Source organism: Sorex araneus, chromosome 5 (assembly GCF_027595985.1).
Source record: "Sorex araneus isolate mSorAra2 chromosome 5, mSorAra2.pri, whole genome shotgun sequence".
Classification (NCBI taxonomy): Eukaryota; Metazoa; Chordata; class Mammalia; order Eulipotyphla; family Soricidae; genus Sorex; species Sorex araneus.
This window is the reverse complement of record NC_073306.1, coordinates 192,532,949-192,558,254: the sequence shown is the minus strand read 5'-3', so window position 1 is coordinate 192,558,254 and position 25,306 is coordinate 192,532,949. Positions and strand designations below refer to the sequence as shown.

The 25,306-nt window shown below is 37.9% G+C and overlaps 1 protein-coding gene across 1 annotated transcript in view; it reads left to right on the top strand.

Moving 5' to 3' along the window:
• CENPC (centromere protein C) overlaps window positions 1–24,301 on the top strand; it is a 48,766-nt gene extending 24,465 nt beyond the window's left edge. Inside the window, exons 12-20 of the mRNA XM_012935419.2 lie at window positions 429–569; window positions 2,282–2,364; window positions 3,986–4,045; window positions 6,345–6,449; window positions 7,346–7,474; window positions 8,304–8,399; window positions 17,721–17,875; window positions 23,048–23,138; window positions 24,146–24,301. Coding sequence (XP_012790873.2) covers window positions 429–569; window positions 2,282–2,364; window positions 3,986–4,045; window positions 6,345–6,449; window positions 7,346–7,474; window positions 8,304–8,399; window positions 17,721–17,875; window positions 23,048–23,138; window positions 24,146–24,216 — 931 coding nt within the window. The 3' untranslated portion in view covers window positions 24,217–24,301. The remainder of the gene's footprint in view (window positions 1–428; window positions 570–2,281; window positions 2,365–3,985; window positions 4,046–6,344; window positions 6,450–7,345; window positions 7,475–8,303; window positions 8,400–17,720; window positions 17,876–23,047; window positions 23,139–24,145) is intronic.
• Window positions 24,302–25,306: the final 1,005 nt, after the last annotated feature.

The window sequence follows — 25,306 nt, the reverse complement described above, 5'->3', positions numbered from 1 at the left end:
TCCAGCCCAATATATATATAGATACACAAAAGGCAATACTATTGAGCTACAAAGAAAGATGAAATCCTCCTGTTTGCAACAGCATGAATAGATATAAGGGAGTACTAATGCTCAGTGAAAATTAGCCAAATGGAGTAATAGTATCATTTCACTCATGTGGTCTTAAGAGACAACAAACAAATCAATTGAATAAAACCATAATAAATATTTGTTACAGTCAATGATATATGCTTTCCCACCTGTATATTGGTTGAAATGTAAATAAGATTATGTAAGTACCAGGGGCGTAGTATGGGGGTTATGGACTTGGCTTGCATAATACCACACATACGGCTACAGAACTTGGAATAAGCCCTGAATACTGCTGGGTGTGGCCCAGGAACAAACAAAATAGAGTAAATGTAAATAATTATTTTTACTTTTCACAGACATGAAAGAAGTTCAGAGAATCAAGCTATTAGTATTGCTACACAAAATGTTTCTCTTCTGTCTCAGACCAGTGAGTTCTTGACACCATCAGAGTCTAACTCAGATTCTGGAGAGCCCCAGACTTCAGTTCTTCAAGAAAGGTATGAATCTATTCTAAGGATAATGGGTTAGTTGCCCATTGCTATGTAGCATACTCCAGAAGAATATTTTTTAATTTTGCTGGTGGCTTCCATACACTTATTGATTGACTGGTGATATGAGTCAGATCTAAGGGAAGCTAAATATTCTGGCTCAGGCATTCACTGAAGGTGTAGAAGTAGAAATAATCATTTGATTTGCATGTCTCGGAAGACTAGAGTGGAACTGGAAGATACACTTCGGAGGTGACTTGTACACATGACTGATTGGTCCCACTTATTGCCTTGTGGCCCTCTCTGTGCGGCCATTTGGTATGTCAGATGGCTTCTTGCAACAGTTGATCTAAGAAAAAGGGAAGATTTGGAAGTCAAAATGGGAAGAATTGGAAATGGAAGAATCGGAGGGATTGGAAGACAAGAGTGCCTTTTGATGACTTGTTCTCTGAGCTTGATGCAGTCACTTCTTTATTTTGTTCATATGAAATGTCACTAGCTCACTTGAACAGTGTTTATCCGCCTTTCTTACTGTTTAGTTTTCTCAGTCAATTCTGTCTTTTCTTCACTTCTCACTTCTGTACTCCCCTAGTCCTTCATTATGGCCCCTCTATTTGTACAATTTCTATCTGTGATTCCCCTTGGGATATTCTAGGGTCTACAGGAGATATATGATCCACGTTTTAAAAATGGTACATCCTAATACATTGAGGAGAGGGGAATTAGGCTGTACCTCTTGAGAGGAGCAGTATCTAAGTATATGTACATCTGTATTTAAAACACGTTTGATAAACAAATCAAGTCACTATTTTTTTTCTCCAAGTTTTTTTTTTGCCATATTCAGAGAGGTACTCTGGGATACTGATGGCTTATTCCTGGCAGTGTTTGGAGGGCCATATGTGGTGTCGGGGACCAAACCTTGCTTGGCTGTGTGCAAGGCACACACCTTACCCAGTGTACCCTCTCTGGCTCCAACCAATTTTCTAATAATATCTGAAATATGTATTTTTTTTTTAAGACTGGTGAATTATTAACATTTCAGACTTTCATGAGATAACTTAATATTGCTTTACAGTTTGAGGAGTAGGACCACTAGGCCTGTCCTGCGGTGCCAGGGATTGAGCCTGAGTCGGCTGCTCCTAAGGCAGCACACCTTGACAGCGGTACGACCAGTCTGACCCTTGCATTGTTTTCTAAGATGTACTAAATTATTTGTAATTTTATTGTAATTTATTGTTTTTCAGAGAATGTTGAGTTGACTTCAAAACTGATCCGACTGAGTTTTTAAAAAAATTGTTCTTTTTGATCACTTCTACTGGTGCTTACACTGCCATGCAGTGCTATGAAGCAAGTCAGGGGATTGTTTATGTAATGCGTATGTTCGTATGTTCTAGCCCTTAGAGCAAAGGGTATAAAATTTAGTGCCACTTTTGACAGCTGCGGGATTTAGTTGTATTTTTGGTTGTATATGTTTTGTAATATGCAGCAGATATGTTTTTGGTGACCTGTAAGTGCATGCTTTGGTGACCTAAATGAAACCTTTTTTTTCATAAAAGGGAAACCTCTGGTAGTTTCATTAGAAAACTAGGATACATTTGGGAAAGAGAGAGAGAGTATATTGTACATATATATGTGTGTGTGTGTGTGTGTGTGTATAGACACATGTGTATAGAGAGATATATGCATATTTATGCTCTAATTTTGTACTTTTTTTTTTTAAGTGGACCTTCTAGGATCAAGAATCATATAATGTCTGTAAACAATGATTCTGATGTGGATGATAAAGAAGTTTTTGAAAGTTTTGGTGAGCTATTGTGTATTTTCTGTGGGCTTTTTTTTATGGTTTTGATTTTTAAAATTCTTATCAACTCCTAATGTGTGTGAAGCACCTGTTCTTCCTTTTTATCTTTTGTTTGTTTGTTTGTTTGTTTGGTCACATCCAATTATGGTCAGGGGTTATTTCTGATTCTGCACCCAGGCTACTTACTAGAGGTGCTCAGGAGACCATATGGGATGGCAGGGATCAAACTCGGGTCAGCCACATGCAAGGCAAATGCCCTATATGCTGTACTATCCAGCCCAAAGTGTCTATTCCTTTTAAAACCCGACTATATGATTAGAGACTTCTAAGACATTATACCTAACTGCAAGAGAAGGGGAAAGAGAAGAGTGAGAGAGATGAAGAGCCTTTTCTGTGAAAGAGAATATAATAAAATAATTGGCACTTAAGATGCCTACTCTAGCATTTTAAAATGTTGAGCTAATATGTATATAAATGAAGCAAGAGGAACCATGTGCTTATGATTATCGAAGCTGAATGATAGATCAAATTCATCATACTATTTTTCTCTATTCTGAGTGTACTTGAAATGTTCCAAATAAAGTTTTTAAATTTTCTTAAAAATTTTATTTCTTGGGGAACTGGAGCAATAGCACAGCAGGTAGGGCATTTGCCTTGCACGCAGCCGATCCGGGTTTAATTCCCAGCATCCCATATGGTCCCCCGAGCACCGCCAAGAGTAATTCCTGATTACAGAGCCAGGAATAACCCCTGAACATCTCGGGGATGACCCCCAAAAAAAATTTCTCTAAAGATTTGGGTGTTTGTGATATATTTTATTTTCCATATCTATAATTGTTTCCTTTTATGTTGCTTTTCTCCTTGTATATTTATCTTAACTGTTTTTCACCTCTAAATTGAGTGCTTTATGTATTTTTATTTGATGATGAAAAGGCAAAGATTTTTCCTGAATTAATTTCATAGTAGGGTGTAGTGTTGATGTGTGTTGATGTGTGTTTGTACATCTACCAGTGAGCTGCATTTAAGAAAAACCCGTGTATTTGTGTGTTTGTTTTTTGTGGTTTTGTTTGTTTGTTTCTTTTGTTTGAACCACACCTGGTGGTGCTCAGTGTGTATTTCTTTTTTTTTTTTCTAGTCCAAATTACTTTATTTCCTTGATGTAATGAAGCTTTTTTTTTTTTTCCTAGTCCAAATCAGTGTGTATTTCTAACTCTGCTCAGGGATCGACCTGCGTGGCTCCGGGGACCATATATAGTGCTGGTGGTCTGCTGTATTGTAGCCCTTGTACTATCTTTTCAGTCCCTTTAGCAATTTTGTTTTGTTTTGTTTTGTGTTGAGCTCATATTTGGTGATGCTCAGAGATTACTCCTGGTGGTGCTTGGCTGCCCATATGGGGTGCTGGGAATTAAACCCAGAGTGACCATGTGCAAAGTAAGTGTTTAGCCACTGAACTCTCTCTCTGACCCCAATAGAAAAAAATGTTTTATCAATCTTGATTCCGCAACAGTGAAAAGCAAAAGGAATAATGAAGTGTATTCTCGTCAGTTTTTATTTCAAGTTCTTATATTGAAGTGGTCACCAAACAACATACAATGTTCATGAAATTATATCTTAAATTTTACAGATGACTCAAAGGTAAAAGGATTTAAAGAACTCTCAGAAAATAAAATACAACATAAATTAGGTAAGATTTTTTTTTCATAATATTTTTCTATTCTAAATTGTGTTTCTAAATATGAGTTTTCCTCAAGCAGTGAGAAATATTACTTGGATTAGTAGGTAGATTTAATAAGACTTGGTAGTTTTTGTAATTTGCACTGTAAATTATCATTTCTTCACTATGTTCTCTTTGTCGCATAGTTGTGAGCATTGTGGTTGCAGGCCTTAAACACATGCATGAAAAATTATAAAACTGTACTAATTAGATGGCATTCTTAACAACTTTCCCTGCCATTTCTATCCAGTTTCCTCCTAAACAGAACATTAGTGAAGAAAGGTGAAGTAGGCAGACGTGGCAGCTGTTGAGCCCATGGGCAGATCACACTGAGACTACTGAAACTCCAGAGAATGTCCAAAGAGAAATTTGTTAGTTAATATCATGTGAACTTCCACCTTTGTGTGATTAAAGTAATTTGTTTTCCTTAGGCTCTGAGGCTGTGGTGTTCCTGTGGTTGTATCTAGGGAACTAGCTTGAGTAAAGTTCTCTTTAATAGCATCAGCCAACGGGGCTGGAGTGATAGCACAGTGGGTTGGACGTTTGCCTTGAACGCAGCTGACCCGGGTTCGATTCCCAGCATCCCATATGGTCCCCTGAGCACCGCCAGGGGTAATTCCTGAGTTCAGAGCCAGGAATAACCTCTGTGCATCGCCGGGTGTGACCCAAAAAGCAAAACAAAACAAAACAAAGCAATAGCATCAGCCAAAACCCCATAATCTTTTATTTTGTAGACTCATTTGGAGGGAGACAGGTATCTGTATGTAAATAATGCTTTTCTTGGAATGTAATGCTGATCCAGTTTAGTAGTAAGCAAAGATATAAAAATGTTACAGAGCAAAGGTTCCAGCCACCAGAGGGAGAAATAACAAGCATAATAATAATAGGTCAGTTTTGCTGGACTAGAGCTTTTGTAGTAGGTGAATAATAATTATAATAGAAGTCGCATTCAAGTGGTATTCAGGCTGCCATGTTATACCACATAATAAAAACTCAAGCCTTGCACAGGTTGACATGTGCGAAACCATTTGAGCCATATACCCCCAAACCCATACAACACATTTTTTTTTTCCTTCTGTGTGTGGGGGGGCCCACCTAGCAAGGCTCAGGGCTTACTCCTGGCTCTGCTCAGACATCACTCTCGGTGGTGCTTCAGGGGCCAGTTACGGTGACAGGGATCAAAGGAGGTCAGCTGCATGTAAGACCTGCAGGCACTTTCTTTAATCTCATGCAACAGTATTAATAAGAAACTTAGACACTTTCAGAGATTTAATTAAAGCATAGACATTGTTGTACTAAAGAATATACTATATACTATTTCATTTTAAAAGCCACTAGATTAACTAAATGTGAAGATCGTCTGCTGAGAATTAAATTTAGTTGCTGATGTTGACATGAAAGAAATCCTCAGAGTAAAAATAACAAAAAGATGGAAACAGTGAAAAAAAATGTTAATGGAAATACCATGTAGACAGCAGATAAAACATGCAAATAATAGAATTTCTAAAAAATAAATAAATAAATAAATAAAAGGAAACAGAAAAGTTAAGTAGCTAGAAAAAACTTGCCTGGATTAAAGGTAGGCTTAAATCTGTAGTTTACATTCATTTGCCTGTTGCCAGTCATTATTATTGAAAAAGAGACAACTCCAGATAAACATGAATATAATTTTTACTAAATTTCAGACATTCCTAGCTTTTAATCATAAGAAGGTATATATAAAAGGAAGTAATGACTAGCACTGATGTCACCTGTTACATCTGTGTAACACTGAAAAATAGTAAGCATAATTTTTTTTTGTGAACCAAATTTTTATTTACATACCATATCTAGAAGCAGATACATAAATTCTTATACAATTTCCAAAAAAATTGTGCAAGAAATTACTATTTGTTTACAAACCAAAACACGTATTAAAATCAATGGACTTTGGATAATTCATTCTGCGGTGTTCTCAGTACAAATGGTGCACACCTGACTTGAAACTTATAGGAAAAGTGTAAACCACAGCAATCTGGATTGCGAGTATTAACGTCATGGCACTCCAACAACTATAAAACTTCTTTAGCCCCGCATGTGTCCTTCCTTCGAAATTCTGGGAGTACCTGCTTTCTCGCTCTGGACGTGGGGTTTGGACCAGCAACAGCAACTGTGGCCTTGCCACGGGATTGTTAGGAAAACAGATGCTTATAAAAAAATCTTTATAGGATTAAAAAAGGTATTCAGAGAAACCAAATTTGTGACTACTAGCATAATTTTTTATTTACAGTACTGCCCACCAACACACCAAATGTTCGCAGGACAAAGAGAGTCCGATTGAAACCTCTGGAATACTGGCGAGGAGAGCGGATAGATTATCGAGCAAGGCCTTCAGGTAAAATTTAGTCTATTTTTTTAATGCCTGACGGTAAAAGAAAGGATTGTTAAAGCTTTTTTACACATGTTATATACAAAACAGTGTTCTACAGATTTATATACATTATCTAATTGTTACCTTAAAGCGTGATAAGAATAGGTTCAAATAGATTCAATGCAGTTATATCTGATTACTTCAGAGATAACTGATTTATTTTCTTTGTCCCTCTGGAAACAATTTGAGGTGAGTATATTGCTTTAAATCATAGTATTATCTCTGTTTCCTTTCTTTGATGATTATATCTAAGGCAAAGAACTAAAATCACATGTAAGTTACTGAACATACTTCAGGGCTGGTCTTTGTGGGGTGTTGTTTGGTCTTTAAATGTCTACCGGGTGACTATTGATCTAAAATAACAGATGTTGATTGGCTTTTTCCCCTCTGGAGGAGTTCCTGTTATCTCTGGAACATATATCTCTCTCTTTTTCTGCCCTCAAAAATTTTTTTTAAGTAAGTTTGTTTCTATTAAACTGTTTGGCTCATCTACATGGCCTGAGCAATAAAATACAGCAGGTAGGACACTTGCCTTGCACTTGGCTCCCTGGATTTGATCCTCAGCATCCCATATAGTCCCTTGAGCCCACCAGTAGTGATCCCTGAACGCAGAGCCAAGAGTAAGCCCTGAGCAGTGCTGACTATGTCCCCAAACCAAAGAAAAACAACAAAAACAGATTGCCAGTCATGTTTCATCAGCACTTTGAGATTTAGGATAATAGATATAAAAGTGAAATCAGTTAATAGTTCTGCTTTTTGACTAGCTCAGTGTACTTTGAGAGGAAATTTTAAAGAGTTTTGTTCTAACCTTTTTACTTTCCCAAATATGATACTTTGCCTTTTTCATTGTTAAATTTCAGGAGGATTTGTGGTTGGTGGAATACTGTCCCCAGATGCAGTACCATCTAAAAGGAAGGCGAAAGAAAACGCAGGAAAAGTCAACAAAAAAGATAATAGGAAAAGGATCTGTCTTGATGACGATGAAAGAAGTATGAACTTACTCCTGAAAATAGCTTCTAGATTTTGTTTTAAATACCAGCGCTTTGAGAAGTATAATCTTTGCAAATTTTGAATTTACCACTAAAAACTTCAAACATAATACTATAGGGTAAATTCATTTTTCAGAGTATACTAATTTTTTCTCCACATTTGGAAGTAAACCAATACTATTCTTTATTTTTAAAAGTTACTAATCACCTTATATAAAACATTTCCCCATTTACATTTACCTGAATAAATTTGTGTTTTTCATGACCTAACTGGTGAAAATGGACATGATAAGGATTTTTTTCCTAAAGTATATTGTAACGTATATTATGTATTTTCTAAAAGAATACCCAATATTTTCTTTTAGAGCATATCAAAATGTTTAAATTTTTGATGACTTAAGTTCAAATTATGTTATCATAAACATGTAGAAAGTGGGGCCAGAGCGATAGCACAATGGGTAGGGTGTTTGTCTTGCACGCGGCCAACCTAGGTTTGATCCCCGGCATCCCATATGGTCCCCCAAGCACTGCCAGGAGCAATTCCTGAGTGCAAAGCCAGGAGTAACCCCTGAGCATCGCTGGGTGTGACCCAAAAAGCAAAAAAACAAACAAACAAACAAACAAAAAAAAACGTAGAAAGTAAAAACTTTACAATATTTGCTTCTATATTTAAATTGGGAGTTTTGAATTTTTATCAGTGAACATTTATAAGAGATTACTATACCTCTATTTACCATTACTTGTAATTTATTCATAAATATATTTCATTTTGAGAATATTTAAATTTAAAAGAATTTTATGTTGTATTTCAATGATACTTCTTTTGCAGTGCAAGAATTAATCAGAAATTTGACAATACAGCTAGGAGATCCTTTGCAGCCGACTGTGATAAAGGACCCAGAAACCAAAGAGAGTATACTCTTGGGTAAGATCAGGGGTTCATAGTAAGGACAGACTGCCGACTTGATCACGGGGTCTACCTCCTTTCTTTTATCCTTCTACTTCTTTCGGAGACTGAGTCCAGTAGAGAGTCCTTATTACGATAAACACTTGGTCTATATCCAACTACTCCTAGGGAGCAGAGATAGCAAATAACCTCCAGGAGATAGAGCTCTATGCATTTATCCTTCCAACACAAGTCACAAATGTTGTCTGTCATACTAGAGTTTAGCCCTTCTTTCAAAAGAGATTGCTTATGGGGCAGTTCTAGCAAGTTAGTAAACATGTGCTCTTACTATGAGACCAAGGCAGGACTCATGGACAAGACTTCAACAGTCTTCTGATGGAGCATGCCAAGTATGGTACCTAATATGAAAACTATGGGGGTGTCTAGCTAGAGATCAGTAGCCCAAAAAATACTAGACTTGACCAAGATATTCATCCCTTCTTTGAAGGCTCCAGTTGTATTTATTCTGCATCCAACATTCAGTGTCTGGGAAGCCATTGGAAGTCCCCTCGGATAGGCTGTCATATCATGGGGATGAGCAGGAGCCACTTAGCTGTTTACTCACACATCAGAAATACTTAAATGTTTTAACAGCTGTTAAGAACCTATAAGTCAGCAGGAAAGTATTTTTCATAAATCAAGCCACAGATTTGATGAAACATTCCCACTTAAATTTTGGCTGTGAAATAGGTTTGTTTAGAAACTTAAAGTAGCTAAATTATTTCCAAATTCAGATTATTTGGCAGCAGAGGTAGAAGTACAGAACTTTATTTAGTGTAGTATTTTAACTTAAAAAATTGCTATTCTGTCCTGGGTTAGAGGAGTTTTGTCAGGAGTTCAATTTTTTTGTCTGTTTCTTGAGTCTATATTTTGTTTTCTATAATGAATGAATCATATTATTCCCAAATTCTGGTAAAGTAGGCTGATGCTGCTGTTAGAATGTTTAACTATGGTCTGGAAATACTTATAAGTAAAAGGGAAATTCTGATATAAGGGTTGAGAACAACAATTAGAACTTTGGTTAGTAAGAGTCTTTACCTGGTTAAAAAAAGTCTTTTTACTTAATAAACCAGCACACACAAAAGAATCTATTGGCATGATGATAATGTTTGTAGTTTAACATAACTACTTTAAGATAGAATTCTTTTTTTTGCCCCTTTCTAGATTTTACTTGTTTATTTATTTATTGACTTACCTTAAGATACACAGTTACAATACTGTTCATTATCTGGTTTCACTCATAGAATGTTCCAACACCCATCCCTCCACAATGCATATTTCCCACCACCAGTGAACCCAAATGAGCCCAGTTTCCCTCTCCTCACCCCCGGCCTGTCTCTATGGCAGGTATTTCCCCTCCCCTCCCCTGCCCTGCTCTGTCCTCCCTCTGTCCTCCCTCCCCTCCCCTCTCTTCCCCTCCCCTTTCCTCTTTCCCCTTCCATTTTGGGCATTATGGTTTGCCATACAGATACTGAGAAGTTAACATGTTTGTCCCTTTACCTGCTTTCAGCACACAGTTCTTATCCAGAGCGATCATTTCCAACTATTATTGCCATCGGGGCTCCTTTTCTATCCCAACTGCCTTCTCCCTCAGCACCTGAGGCACGCTTCCAACTGTGGACTAATCATCCTGATCTGTGTTTTTACTGTTCTTGGGTATTGGCCTCATACTGTGTTTTGTTATATCCCACAAATGAGTGCAGTCATTCTGTCTGTCCCTCTCCTTCAGACTCGTTTCACTTAGCATCCAAATCCATCCTTTTTTTTTTCTTTTTGGATCACACCTGGCCTTGCACAGGGGTTAATCCTGGCTCTGCACTCAGGAGTTAATCCTGGCGATGCTCAGAGGACCATGTGGGATGCTGGGAATCGAACCCGGGTCGACCGCGTGCAAGGCAAATGCCCTACCTGCTGTGCTATTGCTCCAGCCCCCCAAATCCATCCATTTTTAAGTGAATTTCATCACTTCATTTTTTCCTAACAGCGGTGCCATATTCCATTGTATAGATATACCATAGTTTCTTAAAAATTTTTTTTTAAAAATTAAAAATTTTAAATTAGTTACACAGCTTTCATGATTGAGTTTTAGTCATACAGTGATTGAACACCCATTTCTCCACCAGTGTATATTTTCCACCACCAATGTCCCCAGTATCCCTCCTGCCACCCCTACCCCATCCTGCCCCTTGCCTCTACGGCACACAATTTTCTTCTTACTCTCTACTTTTTGGCATTATGGTTTGTTATACAGATACTGAGAGGTCATCATGTTTGGTCCTTTATCCACTTTCAGCACCCATCACCCATCCCGAGTGATCCCTCTAACCACTGTTGACTTCATGATCCCTTCTCTGTCTCAGCTGCCTTCTCCCCCAGCTCAGCTCATGAGGCAGGCTTCCAACTGTGAAGCAATCTTCCTAACCCTTGTCTCTACTGTTCTTGGGTATTAGTCTGATATTATGTTATTTTATATTCCACAAATAAGTGCAGTCATTCTATGTCTGTCCCTCTCTTTCTGACTTATTTTACTTAGCAAGATACTCTCCTTGACCATCCACTTACAAGCAAATTTCATGACTTTACCTTTCCTAACAGCTGCAGTATGTAGATGTACCAAAGTTTCTTCAACCCGTTGTCTGTTCTTGGGCATTCAGGTTGTTTCCAGATTCTGGCTATTGTGAACAGTGCTGCAGTGAACATACAGGTGCAGATATCTGTATGTTCTACTGTATTTCTACTATGCTTTTTTGCACCTCTGGGATATGTTCTTAGAAGTTGTATTGCTGGGTCATAGTACCATAGTTTCTTTATCTAGTCCTCTGCTCTTGGGCACTTGGGTTGTTTCCAGATTTTGGCTATTGTGAATAGTGCTATAATGAACATAGAAGTACAGATGGCATTTCTACTGTGTGATTTTGAACCCCTAGGGTATATTCCCAGAAGTGGTGTTGTTGGTCCTATGGGAACTCAATTTCTAGTATTTTTGAGGACTACCCATACTGTTTTGCAAAATGACTGGACCAGTCGGCATTTCCACTATCAATGAATGAGAGTCCTATTCTCCCAGCTTCCATGCCAGCACTGGTGGTTGTTCTTTTGGATGTGTGCCAGTCTCTGTGGTGTGAAATAATATGTCAGTGTTGTTTTGATTTGCATCTCCCTGATGATTAGTGATGTAGAACATTTTTTGTTGTGCATTTTGGCCATTTGAGTTTTTTTAAGAAAGTTTCTGTTCATTTCTTCTCTCTAGTTTTTGATAAGGTTGGATGTATTTTAGTTGTAAAGTTCTACCAGTGCCTTATAGATCTTGTATATTAACCCCTTATCTGATGGGTATTTTTAATTAATTAATTTAATTAATTTTATATTTATTTTATTTTATTTTATTTTATTTTTTTGCTTTTTGGGTCACACCTGGCAACGCACAGGGGTTACCTCTGGCTCTGCACTCAGGAATCACCCCTGGCTGTGCTCAGGGGACCATATGGGATGCTGGGATTTGAACCCAGGTCGGCCGCGTGCAAGGCAAACGCCCTACCCGCTGTGCTATCTCTCCAGCCCCCATAATTAATTAATTTTAAATAATGTTTCCCATTCTGTGGGCTGTCTGTTTTTTGACATGTCTTTTGACGTTTCTTTTGAAGTGCAGAAGTGTCTTAGTTCATTGTAGTCTCATTAATTTATCTTTGCTTCCACTTACTTGGTCAATGGTGTTTCATCTTTAAAGATTCCTTTAACTTCAATATCAGGTAGGGATTTGCCTATCTTTTCCTCCCTGTACTTTATGGATTCAGGTCTGATATTGAGGTTTTTAATCCATTTTGATCTGACTTTTTTGCCTGGCGTTAGAGAGAGGTCTAAATTTATTTATTTATTTATTTATTTATTTAATTTATTTTCATGTAGTTGAGTTTTCCCAGCAGCTCTTTTTTTGTTGTTTGTTTGTTTTTGTTTTTGTTTTTGGGTCACACCTGGCAATGCACAGGGGTTACTCCTGGCTCATGCACTCAGGAATTACTCCTGGCGGTGCTCAAGGGACCATATGGGATGCTGGGAATCAAGCCTGGGTTGGCCACATGCAAGGCAAACACCCTACCTTCTGTGCTATCACTCCAGCCCTACCAGCAGCACTTATTGAAGAGGCTTTCCTTGCTCTACTTCACATTCTTGATCCTTTATCAAAGATAAAGTGGCCATGTATTTGAGAGTCTGTCAGGATATTCCCCTCTATTCTGGTCTATGGGTCTTTATTTATTTATTTGTTTGTTTCTTTTTGGGTCACACCTGGCTCTGCACAGGGGTTACTCCTGGCTCTGCACTCAGGGATTATTCCTGGCGGTGCTCAGGGGACCATATGGGATGTTGGGAATCGAACCCGGGTTGGCCGCTTGCAAGGCAAACCTGCTGTGCTATCACTCCAGCCCTGGGTCTGTCTTTATTCTAATACCATGCTGTTTTACTTGCTACCACGATATTGAAGATAAAGGTATCTTCAAAGGTGACACAGAACTAAGCAATCTAGTAAAAACAGAGATCAACAAATGGGACTACATTAGACTAAAAAGCTTCTGCACCGCAAAAGATACAGTGACCAGAATCCAAAGACTATCCACAGAATGGGAAAGGATATTTACACAATACCCATCAGATAAGGGGTTGATATCAATGGTATATAAAGCACTGGTTGAACTCTACAAGAAGAAAACATCCAACCGCATCAAAAAATGGGGCGAAGAAATGAACAGAAACTTTACCAAAGAAGAAATACGAATGGCCAAAAGGCACATGAAAAAGTGCTCTACATCACTAATCATCAGAGAGATGCAGATCAAAACAACTTTGAGATACCACCTCACACCACAGAGACTAGCGCACATCCAAAAGAACAAAAGCAACCGCTGTTGGAGAGGATGTGGCGAGAAAGGGACCCTTCTACACTGCTGGTGGGAATGCCGACTGGTTCAGCCCTTCTGGAAAACAATTTGGACGATTCTCAAAAAATTAGAAATTGAGCTCCCATTTGACCCAGCAATACCACTGCTGGGAATATATCCCAGAGAGGCAAAAAAGTATAATTGAAATGGCATATGCACATGTATGTTCATCGCAGCACTGTTTACAATAACCAGAATCTGGAAAAAACCCGAATGCCCTAGAACGGATGACTGGTTGAGGAAACTTTGGTACATCTATACAGTGGAATACTATGCAGCTGTTAGAAAAAAGGAGGTCACAAATTTTTTATTTAAGTGGATCGGCATGAAAAGTTTCATGCTAAGTGAAATGAGTCAGAAAGAGAGAGACAGACATAGAAAGATTGCACTCATCTATGACATATAGAATAACAGAGTGGGAGACTAACACCCAAGAATTGTAGAAACAACTACCAAGAGGTTGACTCCATGGCTAGGAGGCTGGCCTCACATTCTGGGGAAAGGGCAACTCAGAGAAGGGATCACCAACTATAATGTAGTCGAAGGCCATGTGGGAGAAGGGAGTTGCGGGCTGAATGAGGGCTAGAGACTGAGCACAGTGGCCACTCAACACCTTTATTGCAAACCACAATAGCTAATTAGAGGGAGAGAACAGAAGGGAATGCCCTGCCACAGTGACAGGGTGGGGTGGGGGGAGATGGGATTGGGGAGGATGGGAGGGATGCTGGGTTTACTGGTGGTGGAGTATGGGCACTGGTGAAGGGATGGGTTCCCGAACTTTGTATGGGGGAAGCATAAGCACAGATGTGTATAAATCCGTAACTGTACCCTCATGGTGATTCATTAATTAAAAATAAATAAATTTATTTAAAAAATAATAAAATAAAATTAAAAAATAAAAGAAACTAAAAAAAAAAAATTGAAGGGATGAAGTTGGAACCCGGTCTTATTGTGGAGATCATACCATGAACCTCTGCAAATGTACAAAGATGGTCTGAGGGGGGGGTCATAAAAAGATTATGTCTGGATATTTTAACCTCCAGTATTTCATTTATATTATTAGTGTTTGACCATATAACATCACTGCCTTTGTGATTAAAAAAAAAAGGTCAAGTTTAAAAAAAATATATATTTTGAAGTTGAGAAAGGTGATGCCTCCCATCTTCTTTTCCCCAAGAATTGCTTTACTATTCGTGGGGGTTTATTATTCTATATGAATTTCACTGCCCCCAGCGCCATGTAATCCCATCAATGGCCAACATTCAGAAACTATAAAACCAAGCTCCCGGAATCCTGACATCTGATAGCCTGGTTCTCCCTCTTGGAGAACCTGGCAAGCTGCTGAGAGTTTACTGCCTGCAGGAGGAAGAGCCTGGCAAGCTCCCTGTGGTGTGTTTATATGCCAAATACAGTAACAATGATAGGTCTCATTCCCCTGACCCTGAAGAGCCTCTAATGTGGCACCATTGCGAAGGATGAGTAAAGAGGCTGCTAAAATCTCAGGGCTAGGATGAATGGAGACACTACTGGGCCCACTCGAGCAAATCGATGGTCAACAGGAGACAGTGATGCAGTGATGAATTTTAGTAGTTTTTATCTGTTTCTTTGAAAAATATTACGGATAGCCTTATAGGCACTACATTAAATCTGTGCCATACTTTTGGGAGTATTGCCATTTTGATCGTATCCTCCTGATCTATGAGCAGGGGATGTGTCTCCATTTCCTCTTGGCCTCTTTTTATTTCTTGAAGTAGTGTTTTATAGTTTTCTTTACACAGGCCCTTCATCTCTGAAATTAATCTGATTCTTGAGATACTTGATATTCTGAGGCACACTTTTGAACTTTTTTTTTTAATTTCTTTTCTCTTAAATTTTTTTTCATTGAATCACAGTGATCTTCACAGTTACAATGTTGTTTATGATTGGGTTTCAGTCATAAAATTTTCCAACAATGGAATTTTGTTTTAATATTTCTTCCTCATTGTTTGTATATATCAGAAACCCATGATCTTTTAGGTATTGATTTTGTATGCCATATTACTATATATGCCATATTACTATATACAAACCTACTGTTTCTAGGAGCTTTCTTGTAGAGTCTTTAAGGTTTTCTAATTATAGAATCATGTCATCTGCAAATAGTTCTACCTTTCCTATCAGGATGCCCTTGATATCTTTTTTTTTTTGTCTAACTGCTATGGCAAATATTTCCAGTACCATATTGAATAGAAGTGGTAATAGCAGGCCACCTTGTCTTGTGCCTGATCTTAGATGAAGGGCTTTAGTTTTTCCCCATTTAGGATAATTCTTGCTGTGGACTTGTGGTAGATGGCTTTGACTATATTGAAAAAAGTTCCTTCAACTCCCATTTTGTTGAGTTTTTATCATGAAGGGGTGCTGGGTCTTGTCAAATGCTTTCTCTGCATCTATTGATATAATCATATGGTTTAAATTTTTTCTTCATTAATGTTACGTAGTATGTTGATGGACTTGCAAATGGTAAATCATTCTTGCATTCCTGGAATGAATCCTGCTTGATATATCGTATGATCTTTTTTGACGAGTCATTGGATTCTATTTACTAGTATTTGGTTGACACAGATCTTTGCATCTGTGTTTATTAGGGATATCGACCTGTAATTCTTTTTTTTTTTTTTTTTTTTTTTTTTTGTGATGTCTCTGCTTTTGGTATCAGGGTAATATTTGCCTAATTGGGAATGTTTCTGTTTCTTAAATTTTCTGGAAACAATTGAAAAGGATTGGCAGTAGGTCCTTTATAAAGGTTTGGAAGAATTCACTAGTGAATCCATTTGGGCCAGGGCTTTTGGTTTGGAGGAGATTTTTGATTATCTTTCAATTTCCTCGATAGTGATAGTTCTGTTCAGTTACTCCAAATCTTGGTTCAGCCTTGGGAGGTTATAGGAATTTAGGAATTTGTCATTTCTTGAGGTTTTCTTGTTTTGTAACATAGTTTCTCAAAATAATTTCTGATGATCCTTTGAATTTCTATGGTTTCTGTTGTGATGTCCTCTCTTTCATTTCTAATAAGAGTTCTCTCTCTTTTTGTGAGTCTTGTTAGTGGTTTATTGATCTTGTTTATTTTCTTAGAGAACTAGTTCTTGGTTCTGTTGATCTTTCGGGTTGTTTTTTGGGATTTCAGCTCATTTATTTCTGCTCTAAGTTTGTTATTTCCTTCCTCCCGCCTCGTTTGGGCTCCTTTTTTTTGCTCATTTAGCAGTGAAATTAGGTTGTTTAAAGTGGGTTTGCTCTTCCTTCCTGATGAATGCCTGTAGAGTTATAAAGTTTCCTCTTAACACTGCTTCTGCTGTGTCCCGCAGTTCTGGTAGCTCCTGTCTTCATTCTCATTTGTTTCCAGGAATCTTTTGATTTCCTCTTTGATTTCTTCTCTAAGCCACTGGTTGTTCAGTAGCAAGCTATTTAATTTAAAGATAGAATTCTTTGTTGTTTTTTCACTAATTTTGTTTTCTGTCTGGGCTATAATAGAAATAATAGCATTACCATTATCTTGGTTTATACTGAAACTTGTATAATGTTATTGCCATTATTTAAAATGTTTTAAATAATTTCAAATGCTTTTAAGTCATCTGATGTTCGCAACTCATGACATAAGTCAATGTTAGTTTTTCATTTTATAGAAAAAAATGGAGGCATAGAAAGAATAATTTTTACCTTAGATCACACAGCTTTTAAGAGATAGTATTTGACCTCTGGCATCTTGTTCTAGAGTCAGTTGTTGGAACAGTTAGGAGTTTCCATGACTGATCAATCAAATATGAGATAAAACTGGTAAATATTGACAAAGAGCATGGAAATAGGGAGTTACAGTTATTTCTGCATAGACAGAGAAGACTATGTAAGATCATAGTAGACTGGCCTCTAGGGAAAGGGGAAGCAGGTTTATATGGCTTTATGGATTAGTTCAGATAGAAAAAAGAAAATCATAAGGGAATATTAAGAAGTATTGAAGAGGAATTCAGTTTCTTCTAGCAAGGGTTTTTCCTGACTGGCTTAAAGGTGGGCCAGAAATGCAACTAAGAGTGCAGTGTTGTTTGCAAAGTCAAGTGGAACTGTGCGCACTGAGAATTGACTTATCTGTAAAAGGGCTCTCACAGGATACCTTTTTCCCAAATGTTTTCGTCAGAGACCTTGGGAATCTAGCTCGAAGAGCCTCTGTCTAGGTGGATCTTAACCTTTAACACACCAGCCTGAGTAACTAACCAGCATGTATTTTCCTAATTACTTCTGTCTTTCTATGTTCTTTTTATTGTTTTCTAGAAATTGCTGTGTGTACATGTTACATCATTGAGCAATGACATTGCTGGTTTTTCTCTGTATTTTTCCTTAGATCTTATAAGGCAACGAGATTCTTATCAGTTTTTGGTTCAACATGGTGACTTGAAAGTATATAAAACGCTGGACACACCTTTTTTTTCCACTGGAAAATTGGTATTAGGACCAAATCAAGAAAAGGGGAAGCAGCATGTTGGCTCAGATATATTGGTAAGTTTATTTCCCCATAAATTTATCTTTTGCAGTTGTATAAGTTTGATTTCTTGGAGTTGGCAAAGCATTAGAAATGTTCCTTTGTCTGAAATTATAACTTATCATTGCAGTTGTTGATGAATATGTATAGAGCCAATCAAACTACCTGTTTTGCAATGTATGCTTGATATTTTGAAGTATAAGAAGTGGACTTAAAAAAAAAAACCCATAAAAATGTAGAGACTGGGGAGGTAGCTCAAAGCTCCAGAGCCTTACTTTGCACCAGAGGAGTTCGGGGCAGCATACACAGCCCAGAGCAGTCGTTCTCAGTGTCCCCCCTTGGTTTTCGGATGTGGCCTAAAACACAAGAGGTAAAAAAACCTGTTTGCAAGTATATCATTAGAAATTAAAAAATAGTGAGGATTATAGATTACGTCTAAATCTCACTTTTCCAGTCATGAAATTAAACAGTAGTTACATCTACATGTAATATTAAAGATAGAGCTATGTATATTCCCCTGTGCCCCAGCTCTAATTGTAAAATCATCCCTGCAACATGTGTCTAATACAAGTATAATTTTTTGTCACAGTTCTTAGAACTTTTCTTGCCTCACATATCTCATGCTTTTCATTTTAAATTTGCAAACCAATGGTGTCAGAGTAATAGTAATAGAGGTTAAGGCACTTGACTTGAATGTGGCCAGCCTTGGTTTGATCCCTGGTAACCCATGTGGTCCCTGAACATGGCCAAGAGTGTTTCCGGAGTGTCAAGAGTGAGCTCTGAGCACTGCTGGGAATGGAAATTAAAAGATCACCATAATATAATAGCCAACATTTAAAAATTTTATGCTATTTTAGTAAATAACATTCCAGAATCTACAAAATCATGAATTTCTGAAGTATCCAATTCAAAACAACTACTTTTGCTAACAAAGTTAAAATAAACTTAACCCCAAATGAAGGGGAATTATGATTCGAGTTGATATTAACATTGAGAGGCAAGGAAATTGAGGCAAGAAAAAAATTGAGGAAATTGAGGCAATATATGAGAGTAAATATAATATATTACTATTTCAGTATAACTAGAATTCACATTTAAACGTTTTGAAATTTGTTTAATTTTAAAATTGAAAAATTGGGAAACTTGACATTCAATAAGAATTTGAACAGATTGTTAAATATATAAGTTAGAGCTAAATCAAAGAATTTGTGAGGCTGCTAAAAATAGAAACACTAATCTATCATGGTTAGAGGATTCTAATACATTTTATAAAGGTAAATAAATATTTTTAATATTTTACCTCATAAACTGTACTATTAAGTAATCAGAAGTTATTAGAAATAGTCCAGTTAATAAGTGAAAAAGAATGAATTGTTTTGTGGCTGCTGATAAACTTGAACTAGACATTGAGCATCAATGTCTATTAATGTCTAAAGAGAACATATTAGACACTACTATGTCTTAGGGAAAATTACACCATTCATTATGAAATAGCCTTGTTTCTGCCACCTTTTTATGAACAAACCTCTGAATTTGATCAAGTTCATAGATAAGTCTACCAGCCAGTTTATAAAACTACCTACCAATTTACAGAAATTAAAACACAACAGATATTTCAAATGACATGTTTATAATCAGAAAAATCCAGGTGTGCATACATTTTAAAAAATTTTGCAACTTGATTTCTTTAATAGGCGTCAAGGAATAAAAAGAAAAGATGAAACCAAGGAATAAAAAAGAAAAAGAAAAGATGAAACTTATGTATGAGAGTTTCTCAACCATGGCACTGTTGACATGTTGGATTAACAAACTTTGTTTTAAGAAATCTGACCATTGTATATAGGATGTTTAAAAGCACTAAATTCTTTACCCACTAAATTCTAGGAACATTTTCCGTTGTGAGAGTCACATTTGTTCCCAAACATCGTGAGTTGTCCTCTAGTGGCAGAATCACTCCCACATTGAGAACCATTACTGTAGCTTGAGTGGTTTAAGAGCTAGATCAAGTAGTCACAATGTGTGGCTCTTATTTACCTCCTAATTTAAACAGACCTTGTAGAAATAGGTGTATGGTTGGCCTGAGAGATATCAGAATGCTGCTCACCTGGGTTTGATCCCCAGCACCACATTTGGTTCCCTGAAGACTGTTAGAAGTGATCCCTAAACAGTGTCTAGAGTAAGCCCTGAGGCTGGAGTGATAGCACAGTGGATAAGGCATTTGCCTTGCACATGGCCGACTCGGGTTTGATTCCTAGTATCGCATATGGTCCCCTGAGCATCGCTAGCAGGAGTAATTCCTGAGTGCATGAGCCAGGAGTAACCCCTGTGCATTGCTGGGTGTGACCCAAAAAGAAAAAAAATAGAGTAAGCCCTGAGCACTCCTGGGTGTGGCCCCCAAACCAGTCTTTTTATTTTAAACATGTTATATATACATAAACATGTGCATATATTTATGGGGACCAATGATAGAACATAATATTTTGCATGTGTGATACCCTGCATTTAGTCCCTGCTATCAAAAAAGTTCATTCGATAGAAATTTGGGTGCAATAGAAATTTGAATGCAATTTTTTTGCTTTTTGAGTCACACCCGGTGATGCGCAGGGGTTACTCCTGGCTCTGCACTCAGGAATTACCCCTGGCGGTGCTCGGGGGACCATATAGGATGCTGGGAATCGAATCCAGGTCGGCAGCGTGCAAGGCAAATGCCTTACCCGCTGTGCTATCTCTCTAGCCCCAAAACCTAACTTTTAAAAGTATAGATGCTTCCAAACTTGATAGTGAAACCAGGAATATTTCTACTTTACCAAGATGTGAAAGCAGTAAACTCTTCAGTAGATACTAACTACTGCAATTTTTGACTTGCAGTTTTTTTTAATTACAATGAGTTTATTGAGGCATAACCCCAAGGTAAGTTGAGGAAGATTAAGATAGTTAAGTGATATTGTTAACAGTGATTCTGAAATTTCATAAGCCATTGTTGCAGGCAGACAGACAGGGAGGGATCCAGATTAATAGATTTGGGGGAGCTGATAATACCTATGTGTGGCTTAAAGAAGTTCCTGAGTTACTAGCCCCAAGGACATGTGCTTTCCTCATCAGAGTTGCCTCTTCAGTCGAAGATTTGTTTTTTTAACTATGGATACTTGCTTGCCTTATCCCATCATAATTACCCCCTCCCATAGTCATTGTTCTCTTTTTTTTTTGAGTTCAAAAATTAGTGTATAGCTTTAAAAAAGTTAGTGGTGGGGCTGGAGCGATAGATAGCACAGTGGGTAGGGCGTTTGCCTTGCATTTGGCCAGAATGCACGTACCAGACCTCACGGACCAGCAGGGACTGTCTCAGAAAAGAAACTCTGAGAATAAAAAGTCAGGTTAAGAAATGGAAAATACCATCAAGAGCATGCAGGAAACTATCATTAACATTATCGCAGATGACAGTACTTCAGTGAAAGAGGGGAGAGAGAGTCCAAGCCTCTTCCCCTTGGCCACAGCAACAGATGCCCAGGTGAGGTAGTTTGGGAAGAGCCTTCGAAACCACCTTTAGAAGCTGTGCTGACTGCATGCTTTCTCTGTCCTGGAAGAGTCCAGGCAGAATCTTAGAGATCCACTGCATCTCTGCCTGAGGTGTAATACACTGGCTTTCTCTTCTCTGGAGAAACTGCGCTTTCTTTTATTCTTTTTTCATTTTCTCACTTTGGACATTTTTGTTTGTTTGGGGGCCATACCCAGCAGTGCTCAGACTTATTCATGGTACACATTCAGGGATCACTCCTGCAGTGTTTGGGGGACCATTTGGGATGCTGGGAATTTATTTATTTATGTTTTGGCTTTTTGGGGTCACACCTGGTGTTGCTCAAGGGTTACTCCTGGCTCTGCACTCAGGGATTACTCCTGGTGGTGCTCGGGGAACCATATGGGATGCCAGGGATTGAACCCAGGTTGGCCTCTTACAAGGCAAATTGTCCTACCCACTTTTCTGTCATTCAGGCCTGGGTTGCTGGGAATTTAACCCACGCCAGCTGCGTGCAAGCAAGTGCCCAACCCTCTGTGCTATTGCTCTGGCCCCTCTCATGTTTTCTTGAGCATCTCCTCTCTCCTTTCCTTTCCCTTCACCCCTCTCCCCACTTACCTCCCTACCAAATTGCCTTCACTAATCCTCACCTGAAATGCTTTTCTGCAAGCGAAGGTGATGCACCTGCAACACTTGGAACACACAGAAAGCCTGTGCAGAGGTTAGAACTGTCTGTACTGTTTCTGCAAGGAGCAGTGTTTCACTCCCGCCTGGACCCACATCTTCCCCCCAGACCTGGGGGATGGGGTTTGCTTTTCAGTCTACTTAGATCAATGGACTGAGAGTGCAGTCTGACAACTGGCCAGGGGAGCTGGTGAGTGCGGGTGTCCACAAGGCAGACTTCACCTGCTCAAGCCCTCTCGGGCGTATTTCCGTCATGACAGATGAGTTGAGCGGGGAAGCAGTCACTTTTTTCTTGAGTCTATTTCCTCATGCCCCACTTCCTTCGGTACTCTGAGAGGTAAACTGTAGTTGGTGTCAACCCAAATGAAGAATCGCAGCATAATTCACAAGCCACCCAGGAGACCTACTTATTTTAGTGTGGCAACACCATTCAAGATTTACAATGAAAGATGTTTCTTTCTGTATTTGTTTTCTGTTGCTAATCTAATGAATCACCTTAGATTTTGTGACGGAAGCATCACCAGCATTGTCAGTGTCATTGGCAAGGTTAGTTAGAAGCTGGTGAAATAACACAGGGCTGTAATTAACATGTCGGCAGGTCTGTGTTTCTCCGAGACCCCTAGGATGAATCTGCTTTCCTGTTCCTTCAGTGGATTGGCAGAGTTCAGTTCCACATGCTAGTAAAGAACTGAGGTTCTTACTTCATCACAGCCTCTAGACATGCTACCTTGCTTGCTTCTTAGTCCTCTGTCGTGTCAGCGAAGGTGGAAGTTCTTGTTGCCTCGAATTTCTGTTTTCAGTTTGTCATTATTTCTCTTTTCAGTAGTAGAAATTCTCCATTTTCAAATCACATAAGATTAGATTGGCTCAATCTTGCTGTAATCCGAGACTGGAGATTAGAGCCTACACATTTTGCATTTCCCTTAAGGTTCTTTTTGGTGTAGTTATGGTGCTTCAATTTTAAATAAGATTTTAATTTTTAATTTTTTAGGTTTTTTATGTTAACTTTGGTGACCTTTTATGTACCTTACACGAAACACCTTATATAATAACAACGGGGGATTCATTTTATGTTCCTTCAGGTAAGAATACTTACTTAAAAGTATTGTCTTTTACACAGATTTAATATTTATGTACTGCACATGTGTACCATGAAAATAGACCATACCATTGAGATACAAAAAGTGTGATTTGACACAAATTTGGTACATCTATTTAAAATATTTTTCACTTTTTTGGGAAATATATTGATGTTACTATATGAAATGAGTAGTTGTTTATTGTTCAATATACAAATCAAACATAGGGGTTTGGAGAGACAGTACAATGGTTATGTACATTCTAATGGAAAAAGTCAGTAATCATGTCTGTGCCAGCACTCTTATAAACGCTACAGTTAATCTTAAGTATATGTTCGTTCTCTCTTTCTCTCTCTTTCTTTCTTTCTTTCTTTCTTTCTTTCTTTCTTTCTTTCTTTCTTTCTTTCTTTCTTTCTTTTTCTTTCTTTTTCTTTCTTTCTTTCTTTCTTTCGTTCTTTCTTTCTTTCTTTCTTTCTTTCTTTCTTTCTTTCTTTCTTTCTTTCTTTCTTTCTTTCTCTCTCTCTTTCTTTCTCTCTCTCTTTCTTTTTCTTTCTTTCTTTCTTTCTTTCTTTCTTTCTTTCTTTCTTTCTTTCTTTCTTTCTTTCTTTCTTTCTTTCTTTCTTTCTTTCTTTCTTTCTTTCTTTCTTTCTTTCTTTCTTTCTTTCTTTCTTTCTTTCTCTTTTTTGTTTTGGGGATATACCTGGCTCTTAGTCTTGGCTCTGAGGAACTAGGGACCATATGGGGTGCTGGAGAGTGAACTCAGGTTGGTCACGTACAAGGCAAACACCCTTCCTTTCTCTGACCCCCTGTTCGTTTCTAGTAATTCAGAAAAGTAAAGAGAAATGCTCGATGCTATAAACCTGCCTGCTGTGTAGGTTCATGTAATCAAAATGTTATTACAAATAAACAAGTTTTTCAATCTCCTTTATGTAATAAAAAAGTTACATTGGGCTAAATACTAAAAGGGAAATAATTCTTATGAAAATAAACTTTTTTTCTGTCACTTCTAGGTAATTATTATAACATCAAAAATCTCCTAAATGAGGAAAGTATTCTTCTTTTTACTCAGATAAAAAGATGAAGCAAAGTTCAAATGTACATGTGTGTATGTGTGTATATGATACATTTGTGTGTATATATTTGTGTGTATGTGATGCATAAGCACATTACATTTGTACAGCTGGAATATTCTCCTTTGTAATTATTTTTGGTTTTTAAAATAAAATTTTTGGCATATCCAATATGCACGGGTAGCTTGCCAGGCTCTGCTGCGCGGGCTCGATACTCTCAGTAGCTTGCCGGGCTCTCCGAGAGGGGCGGAGGAATCAAACTTGGGTCGACCACGTGAAAGGTGAACGTCCAACCTCTGTGCTGCAGTACCAAAAAGTCTCTCAATGAGAGATGTTATTGGTGCCCACTTGAACAAATCGATGAGCAACGGGATGACAGTGACAGTGAAAATAAAATTTTTAGTTTGGTTTTGTGTGTTCTTTCAGGTATTTTAAGTTCCCACATACATACATCTTCAAATTTTTCAGCAAATAAACACTTAGCCTCCAGTGTGCTACATTCATTATATTTTAATAACATGAAAATTCATAAATCATTGCTCTTATAAGATATTTCTTTGTCTGAGAGATCTGATTAATATGCCCATTCACTAATCTTTAGCTAAGCAAGTAATAAAAACTTGGTAAATGTTATATGTATTAATTTCCTTGGACAGGTATAGCAAAAGAGGAAAACTTGAGTTGCTTGAAACAAATAAAAATAAATGGTCTCATTTCACCTAGAAGTCTGAAATCAAAGTATCAGCAAAGCGACACTTTTTGAGACTTGGGAGAGCCCTTCCTTTCTTTTCTGAAACTAGGTTGAATTTTGGGGAGCAATCGTTGATAATTCCTTGCATTGCAGTTCTAGTACTTGGGTATCTTCCTTAATATAGTCAATCTGATGATGATCTCAACTCCTGTGTATCTCACTTTACATGATAACTGTTAAGATACTACATCAGAATTTCTTTTGTCATGTTTTTGAGCATACTCTGCTAACAGACTGTGTGCTGGGTGGGTGGGGAGGGTGAGGAGCCTCCCCGCAGGTACTCTGGGACCCAGGGGCCATTTCCTGTGATATATGACTGGTTCATTCCCGTGGCCTAATGATGCAGTGTT